This window comes from Panthera pardus, unplaced genomic scaffold (genome assembly GCF_024362965.1).
Source record: "Panthera pardus isolate Hobbes unplaced genomic scaffold, ASM2436296v1 HiC_scaffold_21, whole genome shotgun sequence".
NCBI classification, from domain to species: domain Eukaryota; kingdom Metazoa; phylum Chordata; class Mammalia; order Carnivora; family Felidae; genus Panthera; species Panthera pardus.
In genome coordinates, this window is record NW_026526777.1 from 2,334,351 (window position 1) to 2,345,779 (window position 11,429).

The window sequence follows — 11,429 nt, forward strand, 5'->3', positions numbered from 1 at the left end:
ACTCCGAGCGCGTGGGCGGCGGCGGCGGCGGCGGCGGGGGCGGCGGGAGCGGGATGCGCTCCCCGGCCCCTCTAGCCCCGTGGAGGTACAACTCGAAGGCAGGGAGGCCGAGCCCCGGGGGAGGTACCGCCCCCACTTCCGGGGGAGGAGGGAAGTGCGCGGGGAGGGGCGGGCCTGGGCGCCGCGGCCCGCCTTTGTGACGTAGTGCGCGGCGCCCCGCCCCACCCCACCCCACGTGTGCGCGACGCCGCCCGCTTGGCGCTGGGGAACGTCGCGACCTGTGACGTCAGGGGACGCATTCCGTCTTCCGCCCCAGCCGCAGGCCCCCCGCGGGGCACTGACCCTGGCTCCCCGCTCGGCTCGTTCTCGCTCCTGACGCCACCAGCTGGACCCCGGGATGCCGGGCGTCTCCGCCCGCGGCCTCTCTCACGAGGAGAGGAGGCAGCTGGCGGTGAACCTCACCCGTGTGCTGGCGCGCTACCGTCCCATCCTGGACGCCTACATCATCGTGAGGCCACAGGGGTGTGGGCGGGGTGCTGCCGGTTGTGCGGTTGGCTGGGTGCCCGTGGCAAGGGCAGAACCTGGAGAGGTGGCTTCTGCTCTCTTTTTTTCTATGGGTTTCGGTCTGTGGTCTGTACAGAAAGGGTTAAAACTGGGGTTACTCCCTCCCGGTTTTTCAGTTGACGTACGTATTAATATTTCCAGTATCTCGCTGGTTTCTCTAACTTTCCCAAGTCCAAAATAAAATGCGTGAACAACAGAGCCACGCTGCAGCTACGTTGAGCTCCCCCAGGAACCTGTGAGGTGTTCCAGGAACACACAAGTTCATTGATCCGAGCTTTGCATAAAGTCCTGGTTTAGCAGCCTACTGGACAGCCACAGCTTTGGAATCAGACCGGCTTGACTGCCTCCTTTACTGTGTTAGATGGAGGCATTGTTAAGAACTTCCTGCCACCTGTCTCTCAGCTGTAATAGCGATCCCTGTCTGAAGGATCGTTACGAAGAATGAGTGAGATGATGTGTATGTGGCACCAGCATCCACTGAATCGTTCAGCCCCCCCCAAGCCCAGAAGCCATTATTGATTCCACTCTTGCTTTCACTGATCAACAGTCCAGTTCTTCAAAGCGTCCTGTTGGCTGTACCTCCAGAATAGATACTAAATTCACCCTTTGTTTCCGTCTCCATTGCTACCACCCTGGGCCAAGCCACCATCATCTCTCTCCTGGACTACTTCCTAACTGATCTCTGTGTTCACTTACTCTCCATAACCACTTCTTCATAAAGCAGCTTGATCCTTGTAAACTGGGAACCCCGGGCACCTGGGTGGCTCAGTCAGTTGAGTGGCTAACTCGTGATCTCATAGTTGGTGGGATGGGGTCCCGAGTCAGGCTCTGTGCTGACAGCGCTGAGCCTGCTTTGGAATCTCTCTCCGTCCCTCTCTGCCCCTCCCCGCCCCGCCCCAGGTATACACATGCAATCTCTCTCAAAATAAATTTTTTAAAAATGTAAGTTTGATCAGGGCACCTGGCTGGCTCAGTCCGTAGAGTTTGCTACACCCTTGATCTTGGAGTAGTAAGTTTGAGCCTCACGTTGGTGTCAAGTTTACTTGAAAAACACGTAAATCTGATCGAGACACTGCCTTGCTTGCTAGGTGCTTTGATGAAATCTTAACTCCTTACCATTATCTAAAAAGTGCTAATGATCTGTCCCCTGCTGCCTTTTGAAGGCTAGCACATTAATCCTCTCCCACATTGACTCTACTGCACCTATACTGGCCTGATTTCTGCTCTATAAATACGGCAGGCCTCTGGGCCTTTGCACTTACTGGTCAGCCTGGAATGCTTTTCCTCCACAGGAAGGCGAAAGAAAACCATGATTAAGGGCAAGAACTAGAGTCCAGTTGGTTTCAGATTCCAGCTTTGCTGCTTACTAGCTTTTTGACTTGGGCAAGTTACTGAACAGCTGTGTGTCAGTTTCCTTCTCTGGAAAATGCCAAGTAAAAATAGTACTTATCTCATAGGGTTGTTTGAAGATTAAATGCATTAATACATGGAAAATGCTTGGGACAGTGCCTGGTATATTAAAATATCTTACGAGTGTTTGCTATGACCTGAGGTTTTTTTTTGTCGAGGTATAATTGATATGTAACTTTGTATTGGGGGTATAACACAGTGATTTGATATTTGTGTTGCAAAATGATCACCATGGTAAGTGTAGTGAAACACACCCTTCACCTCTCAAGTTACCTTTATTGTGAGGAGAACTTCTAAGGTCTGCTCTCATCCACTTGCAAATATGCAGTCCATCATCGTTAGCTATGGTCACTTTGATGTACATTACGTCAACTGGAAGTTTGTATTTTTTGAGCCTCCTCACCCATTTCACAAGCTCCCCAGACCAGTGTCCCGTCCGTACTCTCTCAAGCTCCATTGTGTTACCGTTTTCATTAGCGTTTGGTCGTCTCTGTGGCATCTGACGTTACCTGAAATTATTTTTTTTTATGTAAACTCTGCGAGAGCAAGAATCTTGTCTGGTTCATTGTTGTGTCCTCTGAGCCTAGACTAGAGCTTGGTGCATGACCAAAGCTCCGGAGTTTGTGTTGAACAAATGAACAAATAAAAACACCCTGGCGTAACATCTGGCATATAAAGTGTGTGGTGCATATAATGGTAGATTGCTTTTTTAATGTGTTTATTTTTGAGAGAGAGAGAAGGGGAGAAAACAGGGGCGGGGTAGGGGCAGAGAGAGAGAGGGACAGAGGATCTGAAGCAGAGAGCCCGACACGGGGCTTGAACTCACCAACCATGAGATCATCTGAGCCGAAGTCAGATGCTTAGCCGCTGAGCCACCCAGGTGCCCCGTGGTAGACTTTTTTTTGTTTTTAAGTTGTTTTTTTGAGAGAGCGCACAAGCAGGGGAGGGACAGAGAGAGGGGCTCCCAAGCAGGCTGCACGCTGTCAGCCCAGAGCTCCCATGACCCGAGCCAGAATCAAGAGTCAGACGCTTACTGGCTGAGCCACCCAGGTGTCCGTGTGGCAATGGTAGATTATCAAGCGGTGATGTACTAACGCCGCACAGGTCAGCCACCGTGGTGTTGCAGATGCCGACGCGAAGACACCATCCTTGCCCTTAAGTACAGTTGAGTAGAGAAAACGGACACATCCGTGAGTAGGGACGCTGCCACAAGAGAGGTGTCCAGGATGCCAACTGGGCTCCAGGAAAGGGGAGGCGGGAGCAGGCTTCAGAGGAGAGGTGACTCGGAGGAGTAGGAGGTGCCTGCTGGCCGCAGCCAGCGGCCCTTCGTTGAGGACGGGGCAGGGCGGGAAGGGCAGCGGCCTGTTGACCGCTCCCCTCCTCCCTCCTCCCTCCTCCCGCAGGAGTTCTTTACAGACAACCTGTGGGGCACACTCCCTTGCTCGTGGCAGGAGGCGCTGGATGGACTGAAGCCGCCACAGCTGGCCGCACAGCTGCTGGGGATGCCCGGGGAAGGGGAAGCGGTCAGGTAGGGGCAAGAGGGGCCCCGTGCCGGGGGACCCAGGGTGTCACTGTCAGGATGCAATGGAGCTATTCACCGGGGGCCCGGGCTGGCCTATCGCAGGTACAGGTCGGTGTGGCCGCTCACCCTGCTGGCCCTGAAGTCCACAGCCCATGCCCTGGCCTTTACCCGGACACCTGGGTTTCAGACCCCCTCAGAGTTCCTGGAGAACCCCAGCCAGAGCTCCCGCCTGACAGCCCCGTTCCGGAAACACGTCAGGCCCAAGAAGCAGCATGAGATCCGGAGGCTGGGAGAGGTGAGGTGGCAGGGTGGGGGGGGGGGGGGAGGACCCCTTAAGGCTGTGGGTTGCCAGGATGTGGGCACTTTGCACGGCCCGCAGGACCATCCTTGGCAGGCATGGTCTGGATGCTGGGTATTTTGTGCGTTCGCCCTCTCGACGGGTAGGTTGGTGGCTGTGTCTGAACCAAGGTCTTCCTAGTTTCCACCTCCGCAGTCTGCTCAGGGCTTCATAGCAGCGCTCTCCTCCTTGTTCACGCTGAGAGGAGCAAGGAGAGGAGGCTGAGCCTGGGGTCAGTACCTCCCTTTCGGTTTCTCGATCTCGTGTTCGTGGCACCCCTGCCCTCTTCCTGTGCCCTCTGCAGCGCCTCCGCCCCCGTTGGGGGTGTTTGCCCTGGGAGCCAACACCCAGTGGCCAGGAGAGCTTTGTTCCCTCCTCTTGTAGTTGGTGAAGAAACTGAGTGACCTCACGGGCTGCACCCAGGTCGTGGATATAGGCTCAGGCCAGGTGAGTCAGACCCTTAACATTCTGAGTTTCACGTCTGGGTGTTTTGTTGTCTGAGTCGTGGGGACAGAGGGCTGGAGGCAGGTCGTCAGGCTGCAGGCCCAGGGAAGCAGTCGCTGGGCAGTGGTGGAACTAGGCAGGGCAGAACTTGAGCCTCCTGGGGGCCCGGGACCCAGGCGTCCAGGTCACTGCTAGGGAGGCTGACAGCAGAGAGGCCGCTGGACGGGGCCGTCTCCACCCTCCCTCTCGTGACTCCAGGGCCATCTCTCCCGATTCATGTCCCTGGGGCTGGGGCTGACAGTGAAGAGCATCGAAGGCGATCGGAGGCTGGTGGAGAGAGCCCAGCGCCTGGACCGGGAGCTCCTGCAGGCCCTGGAGAAAGAGGAGAAGAGGAGCCCACAGGTCGGCCAGCTTTTCGTGCAGCCGGGGCTGCGGGACGAGGCCCGCTTGGCAGGCATTGGGCACCAAGGCCGACTCCTTTCTGTTTCCGGGATTGACGGCGTGATCCCCAATTCTGCTACCCCTTTGAGGGCCCCCCGTCACCCAAACCTCCTCATACCGTAAAAGCACTTTCTGGTTACAAAGTGCTTTCCACCCTGACGTGTGCTTCTCCCAGCCACCTGTGGAGCGGCCGGTCAGGTGTTCATTAGGCTCGTGACAGAGGGGAACCGGGACTCACAGACGGGGTTTGCAGTTGATGGTGATGGGCCCCAGAGTTCACCCAGCTCCCCCGTCCCCCGGTTCTCTCCCTCTTTGGGAAAGAGCGCAGGGGACACTCCCTTCCTGTGGCCGGAGGGGGCACAGGGACAGCAGACTTCCCACCTGCCTCTGTTCCGTCCTGCCTCCACAGGTGACCCGGGCCGGCCCTCGCCACTCCCCACACCACGTGGTTAGGTGGGTAGAGCCCACGGCCCTGTGCAAGGAGCTCCTGCTTCCCCTGGAGCCCTTGCCTCCGCACGGGGCCCGCCTGCTGCTGACGGGCCTCCACGCCTGCGGGGACCTGAGCGTCGCCTTGCTGAGGCACTTCTCCTGCCCCGAGGTGGTGGCCCTGGCCTCGGTGGGCTGCTGCTACATGAAGTTGAGTGAGCCTGGCGGCTACCCACTGAGTCAGTGGGTGGCGGGGCTTCGTGGCTCCGAGCTGCCCTACAGGCTGCGGGAGGGGGCCTGCCACGCCCTGGAGGACTACGCCGAGCGGCTACAGAGAGCGGGCCCCGGGCTCCGCACCCACTGCTATCGGGCGGCACTGGAGACGGTCATCCGGGGCGCCCGGCCCGAGCTTCGACGGCCAGGCGTGCAGGGGATCCCCAGGGTCCACGAGCTCAAGATCGAAGAGTGAGGCTGGGGGGGTGGGGGGGGGACGGGCGTCACGGACTGAAGGTCTGATTTCCCTCCCATCCTCACTTGTTAGTGTGAAGGAAAGATCTATGGGGCGTCGGCGGGGGGGGCGGCTCAGTTAGTTTAGGCATCCGGCTCTTGATTTTCGCTCACGCGCATCATGATCTCTGTCGTGGGCAGAAGCCTGCTTGAGGTTCTATCTCCCTCTGCCCCTCCCCTCAAAAAAAACCAAACAACAAACAAAAGAAGATCTAAATGTGCCCAGGGAGTTGATTCCGAAGTCTGACCGGACAGCTTCTCAGAATTCTTTTAGAACCGAGTTGTCACTCTCTTGTCAGGGGGCCGTCCAGGTTTTTAAGTGCTAAAACTATGGTCAGATCATTGTATAGATGATAAATTCGGGGACCAATCTGCTGCTGGACAGACAGTTCCCGGCCAGGGAAACAGGAAAACGCATACTAGGGTGGCAAACCCGGCGAAGCTGCCATCAGATCGGGAGCATCCAGTCTGGGTGGGAGGGGAGGCTCCTGAAGCCAAACTGAGCATGGTCTGTGGCTGACCCCACAGATACGTGCAGCGGGGGCTGCGGCGGGTGGGGCTGGATCCCCAGCTGCCACTGAACCTGGCTGCCCTTCGGGCCCACCAGGCCCAGGAGAACCGAGTGGTGGCCTTCTTCAGCCTGGCCCTGCTCCTGGCCCCGCTGGTGGAGACGCTGATTCTGCTGGACCGGCTGCTCTACCTTCAGGAGCAGGGTGAGGGTGGCCCACAGCAAGGACCGGGGGCTGGGGGGGGGGGGGGGCTGGAGCTCTGAGGCTCCTCCTTCCGGCCCCAGCCCCCCAGCTCCGCGGCGGGACTCAGACTAGCTGCTTCGGGTACCAGTGGGGTGGGAGATTTGTCCACGCACATTCCTGCTAAGTCGGGCTCATATCCCATCTTGCGTTTTAAGCAAGAACAACCCCAGGGGTGGGGGGTGGGGTCGGTGTCTGGGGTGCCCATATTCCTGGTAGAGAATTGGGTCTCTTAGACACCTCAGGCCCCCCGCACAGGGAAAGGGGCTGTGCCCACAGGCCTGGCAGGGAACAGCTGAGTTCGTGATTCCTCCCTGAGTAGCCCTGCCTTTCTTCCAGGCTTCCATGCTGAGCTCCTGCCCATCTTTAGTCCTGAACTCTCGCCCAGAAACCTAGTTCTGGTGGCCACCAAGAGTCCCCTGGGTGAGGCCTTCTCTCTTCTGGAAACTGAAGACAGCTGACGAACTCCATCTGGAGTTCACCCAGAGGACCAGCCTCCTAGCTTCCTGCAACCCTGGCCTCTCCCTCCCCATGTTAACGTAATACTATGTAAAGGTTTATTTTTAATTTATTAAATAAATGAAATCTTTATTTCTCGGCCATTTCTATCTTTCCACCCCCGCTCCCGCCAGCCTCCCTGACGGGTAGCGTCTCGTTACTCACGGGTCTCCCAGAACCCGCAGGCCCTGTCCCTGTGGAGGCTGCCTAACTTCCACCCAGGCTGTCACAACATGAGGACAGACGCCCCTTCCTTCAGTCCCAGAAACAGGCGCGCTGGGTTAAGATGCTGATCTAGCAGACGCGTGGGGGGGAACTCCTGGCTCTCTCTTGGTGTCTGAAGGAGAGGTGGCCTGGACCTTCGAGGCTAAGACAAGGAGGGGAGAAGCTGATCTCCAGCTGATTCCCAGGATCAGTACCAATAGACTTTCTTGTGTCTCCGCGTCTCCTGGATCCCCATCGCCTCCATCACCTCCTCCTCCAGTGTCTTTAAACGGGGCACGTAGGTTCTTTCTAGAGCATCTTCCACCGATGTGTCTTTGGGGCCGTCTGTTGAGCCAGAGGAAAGAAGATGGGTGGGAAATCCCCTCCCTCCCTCTCCTCCCACCACCCCCTGTCCCCGTCTTCCTGCCCCTCACCCAGCCTCACCAGTCCAGGTTTCAGGGACGATGCCATCAGCTCTGGGAAACTCAGGTTTGGGGATAATTCTTCCTGATCTTGTGGAGACACGTACCCGCTCTCCTGCCTCCGTGAATCTCCACTCCACGTCAGTGGGTTTCCTAGTGGACAGAAGAGATGAACCCAGCCTGGGAACCACGTCTTCCGGCTACGTGCCGCCCCAAAAGGTCAACGGCTGAAAACATGAAGGTCACCATCTTGCTGCTGCTATGTCTATACTGGGGGTGACCCACAGGGGTCATGTCCACGAGAGGGATGGCCCCTTTCAATCTCCAGAACCCCCAACCCACCATTCCTTTTGTAGAAACAGGATCAACACCGATGGACACTCGCAAGGCGGGCGGCCCTCTGACCAGAGCCCCACGTGCTTGCCTGTCCACGGGATCCACGAGTTTGACCTGGCGGTGGAGCAGGGGTGCTTCACTGGGGATCATGGTTCCCCGGGAATCCACGGTCTTGCCCACATAACGGTAGTGCTGTCCAAAAGAGGGGGGATATGAGAACCAGGGGTGTGAAAGGGGGCCCGCCCACCGCGGCTCGGGGCGTTCAGCCCAAGCTGGAAAACAACGTCAGCTGTCTCACTGTCCCTGCAGCTCGTCTCCTGCCTCCCTAGGCTGCTCCGAATGCGGTGACAGAGGGGACAGGCTTCCTGAGCGCCCCATCTTCACTCACCGTGTTCAGTCCCTCCAGGACCACCCAGTTGCGCTGCCGGATGACCTGGACCACTTTGCCTTGCTTCCCAGCATCCTTGCCTTCTAGGACCTCCACCTGCAGGAAGACGGGAGGGTCAGGGAGGGGGGCCCTCGCCCAGCCCCCCCCCCCACTCCACCTCATCCAAGGCTCACCCTGTCCCCACAGAACAGATGCCATTCTTCATCTGAGATGGGCTCCACGGCCACCCGGCGCCGCCTGGTCCCCGGAGGGTTCTTCCTCTTGTCTGCAAGAGAGCCTGGGCGGCTCATCCCATAGCGGTAGTCGCGGGGCAGAGTGACCTTGGATGCCAAGGCCAGCAGGGCAGAGAGACGCATGGCTGGAGGCTGTGAGAAATCCCCTGGCCAGGGAGGATCCAGAAACCTTCCTCGTCAGCTCTGAAGGAGACAGAAAGAAACAAGCGGGCAAAGAACATTTTTTAAAACACTTAGTCCCTTGCTCAGGGGATCTCATCTCACTGAGTCCTCACAAGATGCTATCTTCACTTCACGGATGAGATCTTCACTTCACGGATGAGAAAACAGGCTCAGTGACTTGCCCTCGGTCATAAAGCTACTACATGAGAGAACTGACATTCAAACCCACAACGTCTGACTTCAAAGTCCAGAAAGAGGCCAGGGACCACGCGATCTAGTCACCCCTGAATCGAGGTGACCCAAACAGGGCTTGGCGCATAGTAGATACTTAATAAACAGTTACTAGGTCGATGCAGGAACAGCGGGATAGGAAAAACACAGGTAAATGGAACAAAAAAGAGGCACAAGGCCAAGGGGCAGGCATTTACAAGGAAAAACAGCAGAGATTAAAAAACAGTACTAAAATGTCCCTATGCCACTCGCAATTCCTGAACTCAGTCAGGAAATAACCACTCCTCCTCCCTAAGGCAGCTTCTTTTCCAAAGGAAAAGGCCCCAGAAGCAGACTTTAGGATTACCAAGTCCTACATTTCCCAAATAAGTATATTTTCTAAGCCTCCCAATTTTGGATGATGGACTAAATCAGTTGGGGTGGTGAGAGAATGGAGGGCAAAAATAGTTAAGTGCTTCCGTTTTTATTTATTTTTTTAAGAGAGAGCAAGCAGGGGAGGGGGGCCGAGGGAGAGAGAATCCCCAGCAGGCCCCACCCTCAGCACAGAGCCCAATGCGGGGGCTCAATCCAAGGACTCTGAGATCGTGACCTGAGCTGAAATCGAGAGTCAGATGCTCAACGGACTGAGTCACCCAGGCGCCCCATGAGTGCTTCAATTTACTGAGCACTTACTACCTGCCAGGTGCCATGCCGTTTTCCTGCATCATGCGCTACAGGAAAGGATTAAGGAGGGCATCTTTAAATCTATTTTAGAACCAAGAACAGAGTCTAACTTCAAAGTACAAATAAAGTGGGGGATTCACCTTCGAATGCTCCCTCTCTGTAAAGAGAGCTTTCCTACTATTCTTACTTTCTAATCTTATACTCTAATAAAACCTTTTGCCTGATGCTCAAAAAAAAAAAAAAAAAAAAAGTACAAATAAAGTGCACTCTAATGGGATAAAGAGCTGTGGGTTCTAGTCCCTGTTCCACCACCTTACTCTATGATCCAAGGCAACCTAGCTTACAAGCTTGTGTCCTCATCCTGAAAACTTTACAGGGTTGTTGGAGTCATTCAAACTACGTTTGATATTTTATCAAAACAAAGTACAGAATAATGCGAATCGTATTATGACTTCTGGGCAAATTAAAAAATACATATTGTGGCACAGGCTTAAATATTTATGCGAAGGCAACAGGAAACAGCCAAAGTACTTGGCTGGAGCAAAAGGGCACTATCTGGGGGAAGAGTTACTGTCCATCTTATTCCTTCCCCACGACCTTTGTTTACATTTTCCCACTATGCGCCCCCGGGGGGGGGGGGGGGGGGCTGGTTTATCTGAACCTTCGGAGTTTTCTTCTTTATACTTCTCAATGTGAAAAAGAAAGTGCCTATGTTATCTTCAATTAGCGTTGGCCTCAATGTTCCCGTGCGGATTCAACAAATGCTTAGGAGCACAGCTAGGTGACAGCCTTAGTGCGAGGAGCCTCACGGATTACTAGCGTCTGATCTTCCCGCCGCCCTGGGAGGGAAGCTGACAGGTGCGGGTACCCCAAGGCTCGTTCCCCAGACGAGGAAACCGGGCGCTGGGGGCCACAGGGCCTGCTCTAGTTCGCAGCTGCACAGGAGCAGGGCCAGCGTTCGGCCCCAGGACGCCAGCGGGGTCGCTGCAAAAGGCCAGGCGTCGGCCACTCTAGGTCTACAGCTCCAGGAGGAGACCCCCAGAAGCCAGCCCCTAGGCCCTGCCCTCCTCTCCCGCACACCCTGCAGGGGCTGTCCCCGGGGCGGGGGAGCTTCCGCGGGGTTGCCCGGGCCCCGGTTCCAACAGTCTTCACCACCCACCCGCTCCAAGCAGCCGGAGCAGAGCAATCCCGGGCGAGTCCAGGGCGGCCACCACCACCGAGCACTCAACGCTCACCTCCGCTTCGCGCCTTGCCCCGCGCTGCCGTGCCCCCCCCCGCCCCCCAGCGGCGTCCGCACATGCGCCCTTCGCCCTCGTCCCTCGGCTCTCTGGGAAATGTAGTCTGAATGCAGAGCGGACGCTCAAACCAACCTCGCTCTGAAAGCCGGAAGTTGTAGTCCACCGCTACGGAGCGAGCTGGAAACAGGAAATTTGGTCGGGTAGGAAAGCAAGGAACACCAAGAAGCACGTCGGGAGTTGAAGGCAGGGCAGGATAGGTGCGGCGCTCGGCGCGTCTTTGCGCACGCCCTGCGTGGAGGCCGCTGGGAACCGTAGTTCTCAGAGAGGAGGGCTCCATTTTCTAGGGGATTGTGGCTTCCTGTTCAAAGCAGAGGGCTTCCCTTTCTAGGCTGGGCTGCGGCCAGTCCTCTGCCCGCGCGCCCGTCTGCAGCAGGGGACCGGGGCACACTAAGAAACTGTCCTGGGTTTTCTGCAGAAAGGAATGACACGTGGGCCCTTCCACTGCCGGTCGATGGGCTAGTCACAAAATGTCAGCTGTGGGAGGCACCTGCGATGACCTGGTCCAGCCGCTGCGCGCAACTCGGGGTAGCGGGCCGTTCCACGCTACCAGCCTCCGGGCCCTTCCCCACCAGCGGAGGGTGGCGGGCATCCCCA

General features: G+C 56.9%; 2 protein-coding genes across 7 annotated transcripts; one reads left to right on the plus strand and one right to left on the minus strand.

Moving 5' to 3' along the window:
• The first annotated feature begins 20 nt into the window (after positions 1-20).
• On the plus strand, positions 21-6,997 carry METTL25B (methyltransferase like 25B). 4 transcript variants are annotated; one of them, XM_053908831.1, is made up of 8 exons: positions 21-123; positions 3,378-3,502; positions 3,684-3,791; positions 4,218-4,280; positions 4,536-4,679; positions 5,128-5,609; positions 6,180-6,364; positions 6,740-6,997. In XM_053908831.1, the coding sequence occupies exons 1-8, from the start codon at positions 54-56 to the stop codon at positions 6,859-6,861; spliced, it is 1,299 nt and encodes a 432-aa protein (XP_053764806.1). In that variant the 5' UTR covers positions 21-53; the 3' UTR covers positions 6,862-6,997. The 4 variants fall into 4 exon arrangements, with proteins under 4 accessions (XP_053764806.1, XP_053764808.1, XP_019287013.1 ...); XM_019431468.2 differs by lacking the exon at positions 21-123 and adding an exon at positions 273-508 and having other exon boundaries at positions 3,599-3,791; XM_053908832.1 differs by lacking the exon at positions 21-123 and adding an exon at positions 632-1,021 and having other exon boundaries at positions 3,599-3,791.
• MRPL24 (mitochondrial ribosomal protein L24) lies at positions 6,951-10,929 on the minus strand. 3 transcript variants are annotated; one of them, XM_053908836.1, is made up of 6 exons: positions 10,908-10,929; positions 8,422-8,664; positions 8,249-8,344; positions 7,949-8,052; positions 7,547-7,677; positions 6,951-7,447 (listed from the first exon to the last, which is right to left on the minus strand). In XM_053908836.1, the coding sequence occupies exons 2-6, from the start codon at positions 8,602-8,604 to the stop codon at positions 7,311-7,313; spliced, it is 651 nt and encodes a 216-aa protein (XP_053764811.1). In that variant the 5' UTR covers positions 8,605-8,664; positions 10,908-10,929; the 3' UTR covers positions 6,951-7,310. The 3 variants fall into 3 exon arrangements, with proteins under 3 accessions (XP_053764811.1, XP_019287020.1, XP_019287021.1); XM_019431475.2 differs by lacking the exon at positions 10,908-10,929 and adding an exon at positions 10,773-10,874; XM_019431476.2 differs by lacking the exon at positions 10,908-10,929 and adding an exon at positions 10,697-10,820.
• Between the last annotated feature and the right edge of the window lie 500 nt (positions 10,930-11,429).